This window comes from Lithobates pipiens, unplaced genomic scaffold (genome assembly GCF_037356315.1).
Source record: "Lithobates pipiens isolate NorthernLeopardFrog02 unplaced genomic scaffold, aLitPip1_a1.2 Scaffold_3, whole genome shotgun sequence".
In the NCBI taxonomy this organism is placed as follows: Eukaryota; Metazoa; Chordata; class Amphibia; order Anura; family Ranidae; genus Lithobates; species Lithobates pipiens.
The window spans coordinates 54,281,554-54,301,293 of NW_027507790.1; the positions used below are offsets into that span (position 1 = coordinate 54,281,554).

At 41.4% G+C, this 19,740-nt stretch overlaps 1 protein-coding gene across 8 annotated transcripts in view; it reads right to left on the reverse strand.

The window, feature by feature from the left end:
• Positions 1-15,587: 15,587 nt before the first annotated feature.
• Positions 15,588-19,740, reverse strand: part of TRMT2A (tRNA methyltransferase 2A) — a 96,728-nt gene continuing 92,575 nt past the window's right edge. For all 8 annotated transcript variants that reach the window (XM_077461711.1, XM_077461713.1, XM_077461709.1 and 5 more), the window contains one exon: positions 15,588-18,469. In XM_077461711.1, coding sequence (XP_077317837.1) covers positions 18,238-18,469 — 232 coding nt within the window. In that variant the 3' untranslated portion in view covers positions 15,588-18,237. The remainder of the gene's footprint in view (positions 18,470-19,740) is intronic.

Sequence of the window (19,740 nt, forward strand, 5' to 3'; positions counted from 1 at the left end):
CTGCAATAGAGCAGGATCTCCTGTGGGCTCGGCTCGGCGTCCCGCCCCTTGGCCGGATCCTATGATGGACATAATGCCTGGGCATCAATGCTAGATGTCCGAGGGGCGGGACTCAGCATGACACTGAGCTGAGTACACAGGAGATCCAGCTCTATTTCCCCTTGGCAGTCTTTTGGCGTATAACACGCACACATGATTTTCCCCCTATTTTAAGGGGGGAAAAGTGTGTGTTATATGCTGATAAATACGGTAAATAAAGTATAACCCTTTTCAGTTTAGAAAAAGCACTTTCCACCTACTGGCCTGCACAAACAAATGCATTTTTTCTCCCTAATAGCTTACTGCCAGCATAAAGTGTGCTGCAAAATGTAAACGTTGCTCTGGTGCCATTTGGTCTTTTTCAAGACCGTTAGCAGTGCTTACTGCCCTGTAAGACCTGTGTAGGCAGTCCCATTGATGTTCGTTTGGATGCAATGGCCACACGGACACAGTTGTTGCTCCCAGTCTGACATCTGTGCAGGTGTGTCCACACACACACACACACACGTCTGAAGGGGAGCAGCAGCTGTTTCTGTGCAGCGACTTCATCCCAACTGACAGCAATGGGACTGCCTGCATGGAGCACATGTGCATCCCCGTGGTGGGTCAACACTACCCCCCACAAGTGTATAGTACGCCCAGTGAGATCGAGGTGTAAAAAGCAATATATAATAGCCTTTCAGTGGGGCTCCTGACAGTTGTACAGGAGGTGCTACTGCCTTCTCGTGACGCTGTTTTTTGAGGTTTTGTTCCCCATTTTTTAAAATTGCTGAATAGAAATTTTACATTATGAGCAACCCCACTGATCTCAATAGGAGAATTTTAAGAAAAATGCTGCAGTTGCGGCATGTATACAGCTCTGTCAGGCTGTAGTGTTAGCATTTGACAGGTGGTAAAACTGTATGCTGACATGCCTATTTTTACTGTCCAGTGGTGCTATCTAGGGTTTATTCCCCACATTGGTTAACTATTATAGCATATACAAACTGGTTGACTTTACATTCTTCTCATAACATGTACTGGAAAATTGGGTGTGTACAAATTTAGAGTAATTATATCTTATGCTTTTAAACAGTTCTAAATATCTATAGATGATTGTAGTTGCCCTGCACTCACAACAGTTGTTTCCTAAACAACTCTCAGCAGAGAACTGGAAAACCATTTTCACAGATTCTATTCCGTGATAATTTTTGTTGTAATTGTTCTGAAAAATAGCCATACGTGGGTAATTTTGACATGTCACCACCTTCTTTGGGGGACGTAGGATGACACACTCAAACAATTTCCCAGAAAAAACACGACTTGAGCCCATTTTAACTTGTCCTAGTGAAATCTAGTATAGGGTTAACATCCAACATTCCTAGGAGTTTCTGCACACTTGTAACTGGGGATGACTGCCAAGCACACTCCAGCCATTGGGGCTGAAAGCGTAAAGTAAATGAAATGGCTGAATATATGAGCCTGTATGTTCTACTGACAAGACCTGTGCCTGAGGCCTGCACCAGGAATTTATGCATCTGTAATTTCTGTGCTAGCCCTCGGGAGAAGTCTGACAGGCTTGAGGCCAAAGATTTTAGAACTTAATGACCGGTGCATGGTCACCCTGCCCCCTATGTTTGAGCTGTAAAGCTTCCAGATAGTGTGGGGAGATTTACTAAAACTGGTGCAACTGTGCATAGTAACCGATTTAGCTTCTAACTTCAGTTTGTTCAGTAAGGCTACTTTCAAACTGGAGGTGTTTTTCAGGTGCTAAAGGGCTAAAAACAGCGCCTGTAAAGCACCTGAAAAACACCTCCCCTGCCTCTCCAGTGTGAGAGCCCGAGGGCTTTCACACTGGAGCGGTGCGCTGGCAGGACGCTAAGAAAAGTTCTGCAAGCAGCGTCTCTGAGGCACTTTAGGAGCAATGTATACACCACTCCTAAAGCGCCCCTACCCATTAAAATCAATGGGATGCACTGGCAAAACTACGGTTAAGCGCCGCTACAAATAGCGGTGCTTTACCGCTGACACCCAGCAAGGCTCAGTGTGAAAGTGCTCTTAGGCTTTGCCGATAAAACCTAGAAGCTGATGCACAGTTGCACCAAATTCTGTGTGTTTTGCACAATGGAGTTAAACAGTGCTTTCAGTATGTTCCTTTCTTGATATTCATTCCATATAGTCTACCCACTATGGTTTCAGTTCACTGCATTTGTTGAATGTGACGCAGTATCCCATTCTTTGTGTGCCGAAAGCCAATGATAAATACTACAGGCAGGGGCATTTATTAATGTTCCCAATAGAGGTCGCTTAAAATGAATGGGGAATATGCTGTGTTTAATACCTCTAGAAGTATTGTGTTTATAATATGCACTGGAAGAAAGTAACAAAATAGCAACTGCTGTACATATGATACAATGTCTCTGCATGTCCTTTTGTCTTACAGCTATGAAATATAGAAAGCAAACATCAAATCAGAACGATAAATACTTACATTTATATTATAATGTAAGGAGAACTGTTTTGATGAATAAGAGAAAAATGGAAAGGAAATATAAAATTTCAAAGACTGATAGAAAGGACAGGGAACAGCTCTGCGCATTAAAATGAGTGGTTTAGGCTGACTTTAACATATCATGTGATCAGCACTTAACATGATTTGCTGCTGTTCTGTTGAGCAGCATCTTCTTCTTTTTTTTTTTTTTTTTTTTTTAATTAATGCTGGTTGCCAAGCTACCTATATCTTATGCAACAGCAAACTGACTGTATAATACTTGAATCCTACTTTTTGTGTATATTTTCTCTAAAGGGGCTAAATGTGGCAAGAAAATATATATTTTCATGTGTAAAAGAGCGAAGGTTAACCTATGCTTGCCGGCATTTCTTTCTGATGTTTACTGAAGAGCCGATTGGTATTGATCAGCACCAAGTCCTTGGCTGTTGCCCTGGATCAGTGTGACAGAAGCCATTTTCTGCAGACAATCAGAGGCAGAAGTTGTGACCATGGTCGTCTTTCATTTCAGTACAAAATGGCTGCTTCCTTTCAGGAAGCATGAAGACTGCAGGAGTGATCACAGTATGGGACCTTTTTATTATCTGGACACGTAGAAGAGAGCTTTCAGTTACTTGCCTTTGTTATAGGTCAGAAAGTGCCATACTTTATTATGGATAATATTAATTTCATGGACATAAAATCTATTTATTCCATATAAGCTGTTTGATATTTTGCATTAATTGATAGTCAAATCTTTAAACGTTGTATATACTATACTGCTACAAGCTTTATATAAAAGTTGTCAGGCCAGTCAAAGCTTTAACTGAGTGTGAACTGTATATTTGTGTATGACAGTGGAGAAGTGTATGCAGTCTATGCAGTTGTAGAGTAATGCAATAACTATATTCTCTAGTGTGCGTATATAATGTCTTCTAAATATGAATACAGGCAGGTTCATTGTCTGAAACCTCAATCTACTCTACACCATTGTCATTTGTTTTATTATTTTTGTTTTCATGGCTTTGTTGGACTTTTTCATTTTCAACTTGGGCCCTTTTCACACTAGTGAACTGATCAGATCCACCTATCGCTTCAGGAGGACCCTCTATGGCATGGGTCTTCAAACTATGGCCCTCCAGTTGTTCAGGAACTTCAATTCCCATCATGCCTAGTCATGTCAATGTCAGAGTTTTACAATGCCTCATGGGATGTGTAGTTTCGCAACAGCTGGAGGGCCGTAGTTTGAGGATCCCTGCTCTATGCAATGGCGGGTGTAAATTGACACCTTCACACTTGTCGACATCCAATCCGATTTGCTGAAAACAAAGAGATGGGGGATCCATTCCCCCATCCATCTAGCGGATCGGATAGCAGTCGAGTGTAAACAGACAAGCGGTTGTTTTACCTGACCGCCCATAGAGGAAAGGGGCCTGTGTCCACTCTGCCATAAGCAGAGCTAACACGGACCAGCCATCCACCGGTTCAGTGGGGAGCAGCGAACAGATTCCCTGCTGAGCTGGCAGAGTCAGCCCTTTGTGGAAGGGGCCTAAACACTGTGCCTTTTTTGGTTCCCACCCCACCCCCCCCCCCCCCCTTCCTTGGTATCCTGCTAATATTCCACACACAGCAGTCCTGGTGAGGCTTCACCTAAAACTGGTCAGTAGCCAGCTCATTTTTAAATATAGTTCTTATGCCCACATTTTGTGCAATGTATTTTTCAGCAGAATGTTTGTGACCACTATGTGCAGCCCTAAATGAGGGCTTAGCAGTCTATAGCTGATATAAACAATTGATACCTTTTTGTGATGTCAGTTGGCTAGTCAGATGCCCCTTAGTTCCTGAAGCAGGCACATGCATAATGCCTAGCCTGTGCTAATGTACTATGAATTTATGTATCAGATTTGTTAAAAAAAAGAACCATAAGTGCAGTCTTTTTTTTTTCTCTACTACTGTCATGACTGTATGTACTAACTGTCTGCAAAGCCAGTCAGAGCTTTTCCTTGTGTATGATAGTCAATGGAGCCAGTTCTAGCAAGAAAGATTAAATCAACTTTTAAGTGCCTGTCATTGACGAGTGTCAGTAGTGAGGATTGGTCGGTTGCAATGTAGAGAAATCCTAAGGCTTGGTACTACCAGTGGGGTACAGTCTATACTTTGGGAAATGGTGATCTGATAGGTATGGTCACTAATATACTGATACAACGTTTAAGCTTTTATGTACCTTTTCAGTATCAAAGGCAATGAAATATCACCTAAAAATAGGTTTTACTGTGTGTTTTTTTTTTTTTTTTTTTTTTTTTGTGTGGATAAAAAAAAATCATCTATAAAAATCAGACTTGTAGCAGGAAATTAAGCTTGCTATAATTATGCAGCCTCTTTTCAATCATGCTTTACTATGTAGGGAGACACTGACTTAAGGTGGACTTTCAACAAGTGAAATCTTGTCTATTTTTAGGTCTGTAACTTTCAAAATACTTAAGACACTCGATACAGGGCAGCTCCCATATAAAATAAATTATATATATATATATATATATATATATATATATATATATATATATATTATACTTTTTTTTTTTTTTTATCCTGACCAGTTCCCTTTAACTGCTGTAATGATCTTCAATGCAAGTCCTGCTGCCATACCTAGTGTTTTTTCTTTTTCTCAGAAATTTGAGCACCCAATTTATTCACTGGTACAAAATGTTAACAAATGTCTGTCTTTTATGACTCATTGCACAAGGTTTGACCTGCAAATCAATGTTTGTTGCTTATTTGTTGATAATATTTAATGCAATTTTGAGACCTCTAATGCATGACATTTTTTCTTTAATGCTTCTTAATTGAATGAATTTGAGTGCAGAAATGCTCCAGCATCTGTGCCCCTTATTTTATAGTATTACAAATGGCAGTTGTATGGTCAGTTTGTCTGCATTTTGTCCAAATTCTATTATATGAAAATGATTATATGGTAAAAATGAAGGTGTCATTTTAACCTGTTTGGTACACATGACATGTTTAGCTCTGTGGAATATTAAGTGTTTACAGTAAGCTATGGTACTGCCTGCATACATGTAAGACATTGGTGTGTTTGTTTTTTTTTTTTGTTTTTTTTGTGTAAACTATTATGGAGTGTGTACTGCGTTGGTTTACATTGTAACCCTGCTGTTACCCTTTGCTGTATGTAATCCCTGATGTCCAGGGTTTAAACTAATAATAAATAAACTAAATAGCAGTTTGGATGTTAACATTCAAGGCACTGTTCCAAAAATGTGTAGCCACTGGTAAAATCAAAGCGGTGCTTTTGCTCCCAGTAAAAAAATAAAAATAAAAACACAGTAACCAGTGTAAGTATTGTCTGAAAACTTGTGTTCTAAATATTTTTTGGTTGCTGTATGAATTGAGTGACTGTTAGATGCTTGTGATTTTGTCATGTCTGTCACACGTTTCAAAAAGGGACTTTGCTTTTAATGCAGATGTAAAACTTGTGCATTTAATCTTGCATATTGTGTTTTTAAACCTTCTTCCTTTTTTTTTTTCGGTTTAATAGTTTTAAGCAATAAAATTTGATATTACAAACTGTTTTATTTTTTTATTTTACCCCCCAGCTTGGTTTTCGGGAAATATATAGGCTTGCAGCCTAATGAACACAATCACACAGGATGAGTATTCAGATACACAAGCTTATGCTGATGGTATCTGTGTACCTTTTTTTTTTTTTTTTTTTTTTTTTTAATACTCCGTGCTGTCCTGTAATGTAAGGATTTTCATGGTAAGTAAAATGCTTTTTTTTTTTCTCAATTACATTTGGGTACCCTGGCAGCATATTATTATATGCATTTATATAGTGGCAACAATTTACGCAGCGATAGATATATACATATACACAGTGCAAATGCATCCCCCCCCCCCCCTTGGCTTTTTACCTATTTTGTTACATTACAGCTTTTAGTTCAATTTTCTTTCTAATCTGAATTATATGTGATGGATCAGAAAACAATAGTGTAAGGTGAAGTAAAATTAGAAAAATATATACATAAAACCAGTCTTTTTAGTATTTCTAAAAAAATAATTGGCATGTGCGTATGTATTCACACCCGCTTTATGAAGCCTGTAAAAAGCTTTGGTGCAACCATTTACCTTCAGAAGTCACATAATTGGTGAAATTTTGTCCACCTGTGTGCAATCTAAGTGTCGCCTGATCTGTCATTACATAAACACACCTTTTTGAAAGGCCCCAGAGGCTGCAACACCTAAGCAACAGACACCACTAACCAAACACTGCCATGAAGACCGAAGAACTCTCCAACCAAGGGACAATGTTAAGTATAAGTCAGGTTTAAAAAAAAAAAAAAAAAAAAAAAAAAAAAAAATCAAAATATTTGATCACTAGGAGCACCATCAAATCTATCATAACCAAAGGGAAAGAACATGGCACAAGAGCAAACGGGGGGGGGGGGGATATAAAACCCCAACACAGGCTCTATTCAGGGACCTCATTGCATGTGGCAGGCCTAACATCCCCTGTGAGTGTATACCTCTTCTTTGTTTTTTTGTATGGGAGCACTTTATTGACTGCATTTATGCATTCCCAAAGAGAGGGGGGTACAGCCTGTAACTATTTCCTTGCTATAAGTAATCTGACCATATAGAGAGATTCTTGGAGAAATATTTTATGGAACTTGTCCGGGTCTGGGAAAATTCCCAACAGCCTGCTTAGGGCACAGCTTCAGGGGCGAACCCATTTCATTGTGAATGAATTGTACACTGTGGGTCCAGTAGTGCTGGGCCTTCGGGTATGCCCATAAAATATGGAAGAAGGTGCTGCTTGGGTCACTGCATCTGGGACAGAGGGGATTATAGTTTGGTTTGTACTTAGCTATTTGCCCCTACGTCAGGTATGTTCTATGTAGGATGTATAATTGTGTGAAGCGGTCGGATAGCTTAGTAGACTTTCTTACAGGCAACAAGTGCATCCTCCAGTTCCCCCCACATCCCGGCCCATCGCTCCTACAGCTTGTATGCCTGTATCGCTGCCAAGGGGCTTAGGAGAGAACTGTAGAATATTGAAGTTGACTTGCGTGGATCCTGCCCTGTAATGGTGTCTACTATTTCCAGGATCGCCACATTGGAGGGGGGGGGGGGGGGGGGGCGCTTGAAATTGTGCCTGCAGGGCGCAGCAGAGCTGGAGGTAGCGAAAGTTCATGGTATTCGGGAGGTCAAATTCGTCTTTTAAGATGCTGGAATGATTTTAGTGTAGTTCCCTGGTAGACATCGGCCAGATATCTCACCCCCTGTTTAAGCCATAGCACATGGTCTGGTAACATCTGTAATTCCCGTAAGCCAGGGTGTGTAGAGGGGAGTTTCAGTCTGTGCGTCACAATGTCTCAGACCCTGCAATGGTGATAAAGCAGTCCCTTCCGATCCTCCAGTGCCCCTACTGCAGTGCGGTCTCTAAATATAACCTGAAAGGGGTGGCTAAGTATGCGGCCGTAGGGAGAGCATATTGGTGCTAGATACCCAGTCTTATCATGCTTGTCTAAGTGGTAAAAGTGGAAAATCTGCGCCGCCAGATAATACAAATTAAAATCCGGTAGGGCCACTCCTCCCAATTCATGTACCTCTGCTTTTGTACTTAGCATTATGTCTTCCAGACCTACCGTAAAGGTACTTAAAGTGGGAACCCCAGTCATGCCTCCATACTGTCATCCTCTTCGGAGAGATCAGAAATGGCAAGCCAGGGTGAGTCATTGGAAGCTAGCCCCTGTATACGTGACTGAAGAAGCATTTTCCTCTGCCCTGCAGGGCTTAGAAGGAAGATTAGCAACTTTAATCGCATCCTCCATCCAAGTGGATAGGAAACTTCCTAGATTCCCCTCCCCCACCTTAGACTCTGTACAGTCAGTGGAGGGTCCAAAAGAACTATGGGGACAAGATGAGGTATTACCTTCAGATGATTGGGCAAAACAAGCTGATTATTCCTCTGTGGAGGAAACAATACTTGTTTCAGCTTCACAATCTAAAGTACAGAGCTTTACAGAGATGGTCTGCTCCGCTTTCATGCTACCCCTAACAGAGTTAGCTGAAGGTCTGGTCTCCTCCTTGGGTTCCTTGAAACATTTACTAGAAAAGCTTATTTATTCCGAATGGCTTCATCCGGATAAGCATTTTTCCCCTCCAAAGAGATTCTCAAATCGCTAGCCTATGGAGGGAAAGTTCCAGCAGTGGACGCTGCGATTTCAAATGTGAATAAAAGTTTAACTTGTCCAGTGAACAATGCACATATGTTTAAAGATCCAACAGATAAAAGGTCTGTTAAAATCCTCTTTTTCCTTAGCAGGGACTCTGCAATCGCAGCTATAAGCATCTATCAGTCCTTAAAGGACCAGTTCACAGATGCCCTCAAAGAGGTCCCTGCACAACAAGCTCAGGAGTTGGCTGCGCTACCTAAAGCATGCTTTGCCATAGATGCTATAAAGCAGGGGTCTCCAACAGGTGGCCCTCCAGCTGTTGCAAAACTACAAGTCCCATCATGCCTCTGCCTGTAACTGTCAGCCTTGCAATGCCTCATGGGAATTGTAGTTTCTCAACAGCTGGAGGGCCGCCAGTTTTAGATCCCTGCTATGAAGGATTCTAGACGGACTCTCTCCACTGTATCCCTAGGCTACAATCTAGAGGTGTACACCCCTAAGTGAAAATGTCCAAATTGGGCCCAAAATATCAATATTTTGTGTGACCACTGTTATTTTCTAGAACTGCCTTAACCCTTTTGGGCATGAAGTTCAGCAGAGCTTTACAGGTTGCCACTGGAGTACTCTTCTACTTCTCCATGATGACATCACAGAGCTGGTGGATGTTAGAGACCTTGCACTCCACCTTCCATTTGAGGATGCCCCACAGATGCTCAATCGGGTTTAGGGCTGTAGACATGCCTGGCCAGTTCATCACCTTTACCCGCAGCTTCTTTAGCAAGGCAATGGTCATCTTGGATGTGTGTTTGGGGTCATTATCATGTTGGAATACTGCCCTGCGACCCAGTCTCTGAAGGGAGAGGATCATGCTCTGCTTCAGTATGTCACAGTACATGTTGGCATTCATGGTTCCCTCAATGAATTGTAGCTCTCCAGTGCTGGCAGCACTCTTGCAGCCCCAGACCATGGCACTCCCACCACCATGCTTGACTGTAGGCAAGACACACTTGTCTTTGTACTCCTCACCTGGTTTCCACCACATACACTTGACACCATCTGAACTGGCTGGGTTTTAATTTATTTGACTACCTGGTGAAATGCCAGAGCTCTGGTCTGGGAAGCTGCAGTATAGGCTTCCCTTTAGCAGTTGTTAACCCCTTTAGTGGGTTATTCCCAAACAGGTTAATTCCTATTGCATTGGATTTGTTTTGTAACTGCTTTATCATCTGTGGGGCTGTAATTTGAAGTAGATGGGTAACGTTTAACATCTTAAGTTACCAGGTGACTTGAATAGTATTGTACATGTTATATTCTTCTTACTGTGGAGTTCTTGATTAGACTTGTTAAGTCTCCCTGTTTGTTAAGGATTTGATCTTACTGAGACAGGTGCTTGTGCAGAAAGCAGTAAAACTGTATGCCGTTACTACTTGTTTTTCCTACTGCCCATTCGCCACAAAGCCATTTGTTTATAACCCTAAGCCATGAGTCTCGTCTTATTCTGGTAGCCAGTGATTCATTGCAAAGAAGGTAAGGGGCACTGTTCAGCTAAGTTTTTTCTTTTAGGTGTTTGTGAAGTGAGTGATCAGCTCTTGCCATTTAATCCCTCTGGATTGGCAGGCCTTGTGCACTATGAATCCTGCTGGTTCAAGCAGCCAAGGACAAAGATGATGACACGTAACAGACTATCACATTAAACACGTGGTCAATGCACTCTAAAGGTGTTTCCACTCACTCTGTGAAGGGACAAGATCCAGGAAACTGTCATGTCTTCTACCTAGCTTGAATATAGTTTGGGCTATACATCCTGCTCTGCTGAGATGTAGTCACTGTGTTCGCATGCTAAATGCATTGTCTATCAGGGACCCCCTCTGCTGGTCTCTGGGGTGGCATATGATGTGTAAATCACTCTCAATGGGGAAGTAGTGTAACATCATAGCGGGAGTGGACATTTGCCTTATTACTGAGGTACTGTTCTGCTTAATAGTCATCAAACAAGCTCAATTATTTTTTTTTCCCCCACATTCTGTGCAGCAAAACAAATGCAACCCCCAAAAAAGGCCAGTGCTACCAAAGAAGGTAGGGGACAATGCCCATTGGCTTTCCAGGCAAACAGCCCTCTTCAGACTCTTCCACAGAGAAAGAGGCAGATGAACATGACATGAAACATCCTGCTTTGTTCAAGCAGTTAGTGAGGAAGATGATGAGGACCAAGCAGTTGTCAATTCAGTCAAGACATTCTAAAGGAGTTGTTTCCCCTCAACCTGTGTAGGGATTATCTATTCTGGCATCAGCCAATTTTCCTACCAGAACCAGTCAACTTGTCTCAGCCTTCCCTGGCTAATCAACCCTCCTGAGACTCTTCCAAAGAAGATGCAGATGAGCATTCCTGTACGGATCCTGCTTTGATCAAGCAGTCACTATTTCAGATCATGTTGAGCACAATTGTCAAAATTCATTAAGCATGTGGTCAACACAATCTAATTGAGCTGTTTGACCTTGTCTTGTGCAAAGGTTAGCGAGTCTGGCAAGGCCCAGTTTTCCTTCCAAAACCAGTAACTGGTGTCACAGCTTTCTCAGGCCAACTATCCTTCTTCAGACTCTTCCAAAGAAGATGGGGCTGAGGGTGACCTTTGTCCAGTTTGTGAGGCTGGTGAGATGCCTTAAGATAGCAGTGGAAGTATTCAAGTGTTTCAAATCTCAATCCAGCGATGTTCCACCGGGCTGTACAGCACTCTCCCTCTATTGGCTCCCACTGCTGTCAAAGTCAGTGACCCAATGAGGAGAGTGGAGTGAAGCCACAGCTGTCTCTGAATGGACACAGAGCAGTGGTTTGGCTCGGGTGCCCCCATAGCGCCTGCGAGGGACCCAAGAAAAGGAGGTTCTGGGCTGCTCTGTGCAAAACCACTGCACAGAGAAGCCAAGTATGACCTTGTGAAGAGGAAGGTGCTCAGCGTTTGGGGGTCACCCGATGGGATTGGCCAGATACATGATTTTACTATCAGAAAATAATTTACTGCATTGCTCATAGAAGACGAATCTTACATAGAAAACAAGGTTCACTGATTGCAGATAGTCTGGCTACCCTGCCTCAAGGTGAATGTCTGAATGAGAGGACTGCAGTTCAAGAGTCAGTTTCCACTGAAAGTTAGCCTCTGCAGTCCTGGCTTGGAGTCCAGGAAAAAATTGGAATGCCAACATATCACCCAGAAGGTCAGCAAAGCAATCAATACAAGAATGCTTCCTGCTATTTTGGGGATTGTATCACCCATACATGTCTTAGGGCACTTGCTTACTCCTTTCAAAATGGATACAATATTGATCTTGGAAGCTTGAGCCCTCACAGCAAGAACTTAAGGCCATACTTGAAAGAGCATCAATCCTTATCTCTGATTGTGCTACAAGAATTCCTTGCTATGGTGACAGTGGATGATATTTACAATGCCAGCAGATGAGATTTTAGGATGGGTATTTTGCTGGTTGGTGAAAAAAGAACAGGGTCATGTGACTCGTACATAATCCTTCTGTAATTAGATTCCTAACCTGTGGTTCAAAGTATGCTCTCCTGCTAAAGAACATGCTGGTAGCAAGGTGCTAAATTGTCCTGGCGTTCCTCTCTTCACCTGTCAGTGGCTGCATGCCTGATGATTATTGGGACCATATCCCTTCTGTTTGAGTGGAGAAGGTACCCCTTTCAGAAATGTTTTTCTTCAACAGTAGACATGCACAAGACTATTTCACAGGCACCTAGTACAAAAATCTTCTGTGTTACCAGACAGTGGCACAAGGTGCAGTTCTCCATTTGGCTCTAAAGAAGCTAAAGTTAGCAGCCTGGATTGAGAGGCAAAGGTTTGCGGATTTAGGTTGCTCTTCAACAATGTTAGATAACCTCATGAGAGCACAGAAGAGCAGCATGGACAAAGTCTGGTTAAAATACCAAGAATATGCTTTCAGAGAAGATTTCTCCAGGGAAGCCTGGGTTTGTAATGACCTAGATTTTTCTTCCATGAGGTCTCAACATGGGCGCAAGCATACTTAAAGGGCACATCTCTGCCCTTACCAGAACTCAGTAGGCCTCTGATTCGTCAATTCTTAAGGCCATAGTCGGCTAAGGCCTCCCAGAGCCCCGCGTTTCTACATGGACCTCACAATAGTACTCCCTGTCTGCTCCAAAAATCCATGATGGAGTTGTCACTATGGCAATTGTCATTAAAGATGGCTTTCCTGGTGGCAGTAGCCCCAGACAAGAGGGTATAAAGAACCCCCCCATATGTCCTTGGCGTTGTTCTGCTCCCAATGCTGGATTCTATTCCAAGTAGCCTCACGATTCTACTTAAGTCAAGAAATCACGTTACGTACTTGTTTGGAAGATGGACAAGAATTTAGTCCAATGCATTTTAGGGAGATGTTGAAGACATCAATGCAGCCCTAACTTTCAGGTCATCATATTGCCTGTTTGTGATTGATGCAAAGAAGAAGGGGGGGGGGGAGGGAATGGGGAGAAGGAAAAATGGGGAACTCCACAAGAAGAGTCTCAACCTCCTAGGTAGCTGCCTGTAGTCAATATTGAAGGCGGCAACATGATAATCTATACACATCTTTTATTTTTCATTATCGCATAGATCCAGCATTTTTTGACAACTGTTAAATATTGTCAAAACTGATTTCGTGAGCCGGGGGCCATAATTAACCTTATTTTGTTTCCACATTATCGACCCTCGTTAGATTGTTAATTCCCAATGGTAGGCTGACATGGAGCCGTCGTGAAAATAGAATATCAATTACTTACCCCAATTTTTCTTTCCTTGACATGCTCTATGTCAGCACAGACTCCCAGCCCGGTGCATCAATCTAGTTACAGAAGACCTGCCTGAGGAAGTCAAATTTATGAGTTAGGTCCTGCAAGTGGGGGGTATAGGCGGGGCATACCCAGTGGTAGGCTGACATGGAGCAAGTCCAGAAAGGAAAATTGCAATATTGGATATTCAAGTTTCTATTTTGTGTTTTTGTTTGGAAAATTGTAAAATAAAAATCTTAAGAAATTGAGTTATAGAAAATTACTCATGTGATTCCATTTTTCCTTTCATCTGCGTCACTGTTATCCATTTAACAGAGGATTAATAGATCCAGCCTGTTTTTCTTTTACCTCTCCAAGGCTTTATTTTGCACTTTGTGTTTGCATATGTGTGAACCCAAGCTTAGACATTGCATGTGATGTCTGTGCAATGGGAATTCGGCCACACAGTTGTATGGCTGGATTCCTGCACCAAAAAAAAAAAAAAAAAAAACTGAAATCAGAGCGCATGTGTTCACATTCCTGTCCAAATTCACAGTTCGCACTGCGATCTGTGACCCGATCTGGGGATGTCAATACAGAGGACAGTGTGAACTGCCTGTGGGAGAGATGTGATACGAAAAGTGGCACTGGAATCACGCATCATAAAAGTGTAAACCCAGGCTAAATGGCCACTTGATGGAATCCAATGACAACTTTGCATCTTTCTTTTAAAGTACCTTTGCATGGTGTGTAAGTGCCTTATTAACTGCCAGGAAACATGTAGAGAAGAAGATTAGATATTTTAAATCACTGGGAGACCTAGAGATTCTGCTTAAAGAATGGACACTTACCCTCTGGCCTATACCAGGTAAGCACCTCTCGTCGACAGGTTCAAAGTCAGACTAATTGCAGCGTTTCTCAACTTTTTGTTTTTTCAAGGCGCCTTTTAAAATGCAGCACAATCTCAAATATCTTATAAAATGTAAAAAGCTAAACTAATAGTTTTACAAAATGCAGCAACATCCACACCTTTAGGAAAACCAAAAGTTTGAGATAATTTATTCTTAGAACAGAAAAAAACCTTTGTACACTGTCACTGACTAGCATTGTTTTTTTTTTCTCCCTCAATTTCTCTCCATCACTCAGCTAATGTATTAGTAAATACATATGATGCGTACAGAATAAATAATTAAGGCCACGTAGAGATATTTGCAAATGACAGGCACCGCGCCGGACAGCAGCACACAGGCGCACCAAGCATGCCGCTGCTAACGGCAATCGTACAGTTAGTGGCGGCTTCCACGCGCATGCGTGGGGGTGACGTCATTGCGGCTCCTGCCAGTCACAGTGCAGGAGTCGCGATACCTGAAAGTCACTCTGGGTATCATGGCTGCGTCGAAGGAATGCGAGGGTTGCTTCGGGGGCTTCCATCTCAGGTAAGTTGTTCATAAAGAGCGACTATGCTATGCATACTAGCTCATTATGCCTTTGCCTTGCAGGGTCTATTTTTTATTTTTATTAAGGCTTTAAGAGGGAGTAAAGCAGTATCTTCTGGCAATGACCGGCATAAACACAAAAGCAGATCATGACAACATGAACTCTGTATGAAATGAATATTAAAACACTTCCCATGAAGAATTTCTGCTGGGACAGCAAGGGAGAATTTTTCAAAAAACACAGACAATAACACCCTTGACACAGAAGAAACAAAAAATAAGCAATTAAAAAAAACTACTTTCATAGAAAGCCTGTGGGCATCTTTGGATCCTCCAGCCATCATCCTTTCTTTTGGCCATGTCCTCATCGAAGAGGTTAATGTAGTATTGCTTCACTTCTTCTTTGGAACTCTATGGGGCTCTAATGCAGAGGTGTGGCCATAAGGATGTTGGCTGGAGGATCTAAAGATGGCTGCAATCATTTGATTTACTATACATCTAGGGCAAAGCGTTTGATGGGGGTTTTCCCAAAGCATTACATACCAAAAACAGTGCTGTGTATACAGTCTTCTACTGAAGGAATAAGCTAAGCTCCTAGATTCTCAGAACACATCACCCCCTCTACCTCTGTTTATTTACAAAACCAAAGCACTTTGACAAATCTCCAACTGCAAATAAAGTAGGTAAAATGTTTAACTTTATTTCAACAGCTTGTCATTTTAATTAAACACAGTATCCTGTTTTTAATTAGAAAAGATTAACAAAACATCGGGACATTCTTTTTTTTTTTTATGTAACCGTGCCATATAACTAATTAGAGAGCTTGGAGCGCCACTAAGATGAAGAGGAGACTCTGCCATCAGGAGACAGGGTGCCAGTGTCTGAGTATACACATCCACAAAGTGACAGGCATGTGAAAAGAAAGAACACCACTCTCCCAGCCAACCCATGTAGTATGGAAATAAGGAGTAGCCTCAGCCTATGGTTCTCCAAACACACTGATGTGTTTCACACTGCCCACTGGGGCTTAGTCACAGACCACACCTTATTTCCATACTACATGGGCTAGCCAGGAGAGCAGAATTTTTTCTAAAATAAATAGAAACTTGCACAATTTATAATTGGTAATATTCTAGTATTCCTATTTTACAGCAAAAGCATGGCCACTCAGTGTATAGCTTGCACATTTATCAAATTTTTGACTACATATAGTGAGGGAGAAAAGTATTTGATCCCCTCCTGATTTTGTACGTTTGCCCACTGACAAAGAAACGATCAGTCTATCATTTTAGTGGTAGGTTTATTTTAACAGTGAGAGCCAGAATAACAAAAAAATGAAAAAAAAAAAATATGCATTTCAAAAAAGTTATAAACTGATTTGCATTTTAGCGAGTGAAATAAGTATTTGATCCCCTATCAATCAGTAAGATTTCTGGCTCCCAGGTGTCTTCTATACAGGTAACAAGCTGAGATTAGGAGCATTAGTGCTCCTAATCTCAGCTTGTTACCTGTATAAAAGACACTTGTCCACAGAAGCAATCCAATTCCAATCTCTCCACCATGGCCAAGGCCAAAGAGCTGTCCAAGGATGTCAGGGACAAGATTGTAGACCTACTTACACAAGGCTGGAATGGGCTACAAGATCATTATCAAACAGCTTGATGAGAGGGTGACAACAGTTTGTACGATTATTCGCATATGGAAGAAACACAAAATAACCATCAATCTCCCTTGGTCTGGGGCTCCATGCAAGATCTCACCTCGTGGAGTTTCAAGGATCATGAGAATGGTGAGGAATCAGCCCAGAACTACACGGGAGAAGCTTGTCAATGATCTTAAGGCAGCTGGAACCATAGTCCTAGTCACCAAAAAAACAATTGGTAACACTACACCGTGAAGGACAAATACTGCAGCACTCCCAAGGTCCCCCTGATCAAGAAAGCACATGTGCAGGCCTGTCTGAAATTTACTAATGAACATCTGAATGATTCAGAGGAGAACTTGGTGAAAGTGTTGTGGTCAGATGAGACCAAAATAAAGCTCTTTGACATCAACTCAACTGGCCGTGTATGGAGGAGGCATGCAGCCTATGATCCCAAGGAACACCATCCCCACCATCAAACATGGAGGTGGAAACATTATATGCTTTGGGGGTGTTTTTTGCTAAGGGGAAAGAAGAACTTCACTGCATTAAAGGGACGATGGACAGGGCCATATACCATCTAAACTTGGGTGAGAACCTCCTTCCCTCAGCCGTGGCATTGAAAATGGGTTTTGGATGGGTATTCCAGCATGACACTGACACTGCCAAGGCAACAAAGGAGTGGCTCAAGATGAAGCACATTAAGGTCCTGGAGTGGCCTAGCCAGTCTCCAGACCTTAATCCCATAGAAAATATGTGGAGGGAGCTACCAAACATCAGTCCCAAAACCTTAATGACTTGCAAGAGGAGTGCAAACCTGGTGGCCAACTACAAGAATTATCTGACCTCTGTGATTGCCAACAAGGGTTTTGCCAGCAAGTACCAAGTCATGTTTTGCAAAGGGGTCAAATACTCATTTCACTCATTAAATGTAAATTAGTTAATAAAACTTTTTTGAAATGCACTTTTCTGGATATTTTTTTTTATAATTCTAGACTGATCATTTATTTGTCATTGGGCAAACGTACAAAATCAGCAGGGGATCAAAAGCTTTTTTTCCCCCCTCACTGTACCTTTAGGTATTGAAGAAAATAAAGTAATACTAAGTCAGCAGCCATTTGTCAACAATGTGCAATATAGATAGTCATTTGTTTCAGAATGCCATGTCTCTAGCAGTATAGAAGGAGAATTACGTGAGCTGACAACATAGTTAATGTTTTTTAATACAATTTATATGTAGCTAAATATCCTTCATGCACATACATGTTTATTACTTTACTTGATGGAAAGTATTGACAAACCGCATGCTATATACAAAGTAGAAAGTCTGAGCCATCCTGATTTACATTGAAAAAAAAACTAAAATATATTAATGGGAATAAGATTGGACACCAATACACTCCTTGAAGGATTGATTCATTTTGTTGGTCATACTGCCTTAAAGCTTCACCACTTTAACATTTTTAACAGCTTGGGTAAGATAGCTGGTGTAGCACCATCCAAGTATCCAGATTTTGGTCAACTAACATCTGCTGTATGGGTTGGACTGTAGCAGGATAACTGAGCCATCACCCATCCAAATGGTGGGCGGTTCTTTTTCTAGGAACAAAATTAGTATTTTAACTGATATGTATATAAAATAAAATTAAAAACTTTGTTTTACATTTCATCAGATAGAAAACATCCACTTATATGACTGGCTTTGCTTCAGTCTTGTTCTCTGCTTCCATACTGTTGTCTTTCTGTTGCTCCATGTCTTCACAAGGTGGTTGGGAATTGGAATCCACATCTGTATACTCCACTCTTTCAAACAAAATGAGAAGTTCACAATGTGGTGTTTGAGGAAAGAGGTCCACAGCAACAGCTCTGACCGGCCGGAAGGGACGCCCCTTTACCCGATTTGAAGGCGCACGGCATAGACTGCAGAGAACAGAAGTAGATCAAATTAATTTAACCACTTCAGCCCCAGAAGATTTGTGCTCAATGACCAGAGCACTTTTTACAATTTAGCACTGCGCTGTTTTAACTGGTAATTGCGCGGTCATGCAATGCTGTACCCAAACCAAATATTCATCCCTTTTCCCCACAAATAGCGCTTTCTTTTGATGGTATTTGATTGCCTCTACGATTTTTATTTTTTGTGATAAACGGAAAAAGACCGAAAATGTTGAAAAAAAATGATATAAAAAAAAAATCTAATAAACGCAATTTTAGTCATACATTTAGGCCAAAATGTATTTTTTGGTAAAAAAATATAATAATAAAAAATAAAAATAAAAAAGTCAAGCGTATCTTTATTGGTTTGCGCAAAAGTTAGAGTCTACAAATTAAAGTACATTTTTCTGGAATTTACACAGCTTTTATAGTTTATGACTCATTTCATAAGGTGCTAAAATGGCAGGGCAGTACCACCACCCCCACAAATGACCCCATTTTGGAAGGTAGACACCCCCAAAGAAATTGCCGAGAGGCACGTTAAGCCCATTGAATGTTTTTTTGTCATGTGATTGAACAATGACAAAAAATAAATAAAAAATTACACAAAGTTGTCACTAAATGATATATTGCTCACACCTGCCATGGCTATATGTGGAATTACACCCCAAAATACATTTTGCTGCTTCTCCCGAGTATGGGGATACCACGTGTGAGACTTTTTGGGAGCCTATCTGTGTACAGGACCCTGAAAACCAAGCACCGCCTTCAGGATTTCTAAGGGGGTAAATTTTTGATGTCACTCCTCCCTACATATCACAGTTTCAAAGGCCATAAAATGGGCAGGAAAAAAAATGCAAACGGATAGGTAGTGAGGAGTAAATTCACCATTTTACGCCCCTAGAAAGCCTGAAGGCAGCGATTGGTTTTCGGGTTCCTGTACAAGGCTAGGCTCCCAAAGTGTCTCACATGTGGTATCCTCGTACTCAGGAGAAGCAGCAGAATGTATTTTGGGGTGAAATTCCACATATGCTCATGGAATGTTTGAGCAATATATAATTTAGTGACAATTTTGTGCAAAAAATAAAATAAATAAAAAAGTTTGTAATTTTCCCCAAACTTATGGCAAAATATAAAATATTCCATGGACTCAACATGCCTATCAGCAAATAGCTTGGGGTGTCTACTTTCCAAAAAAGGGTCATTGGGGGGGTTTAACTGTCCTGGCATTTTATGCACAAGATTAGAAGCTTATG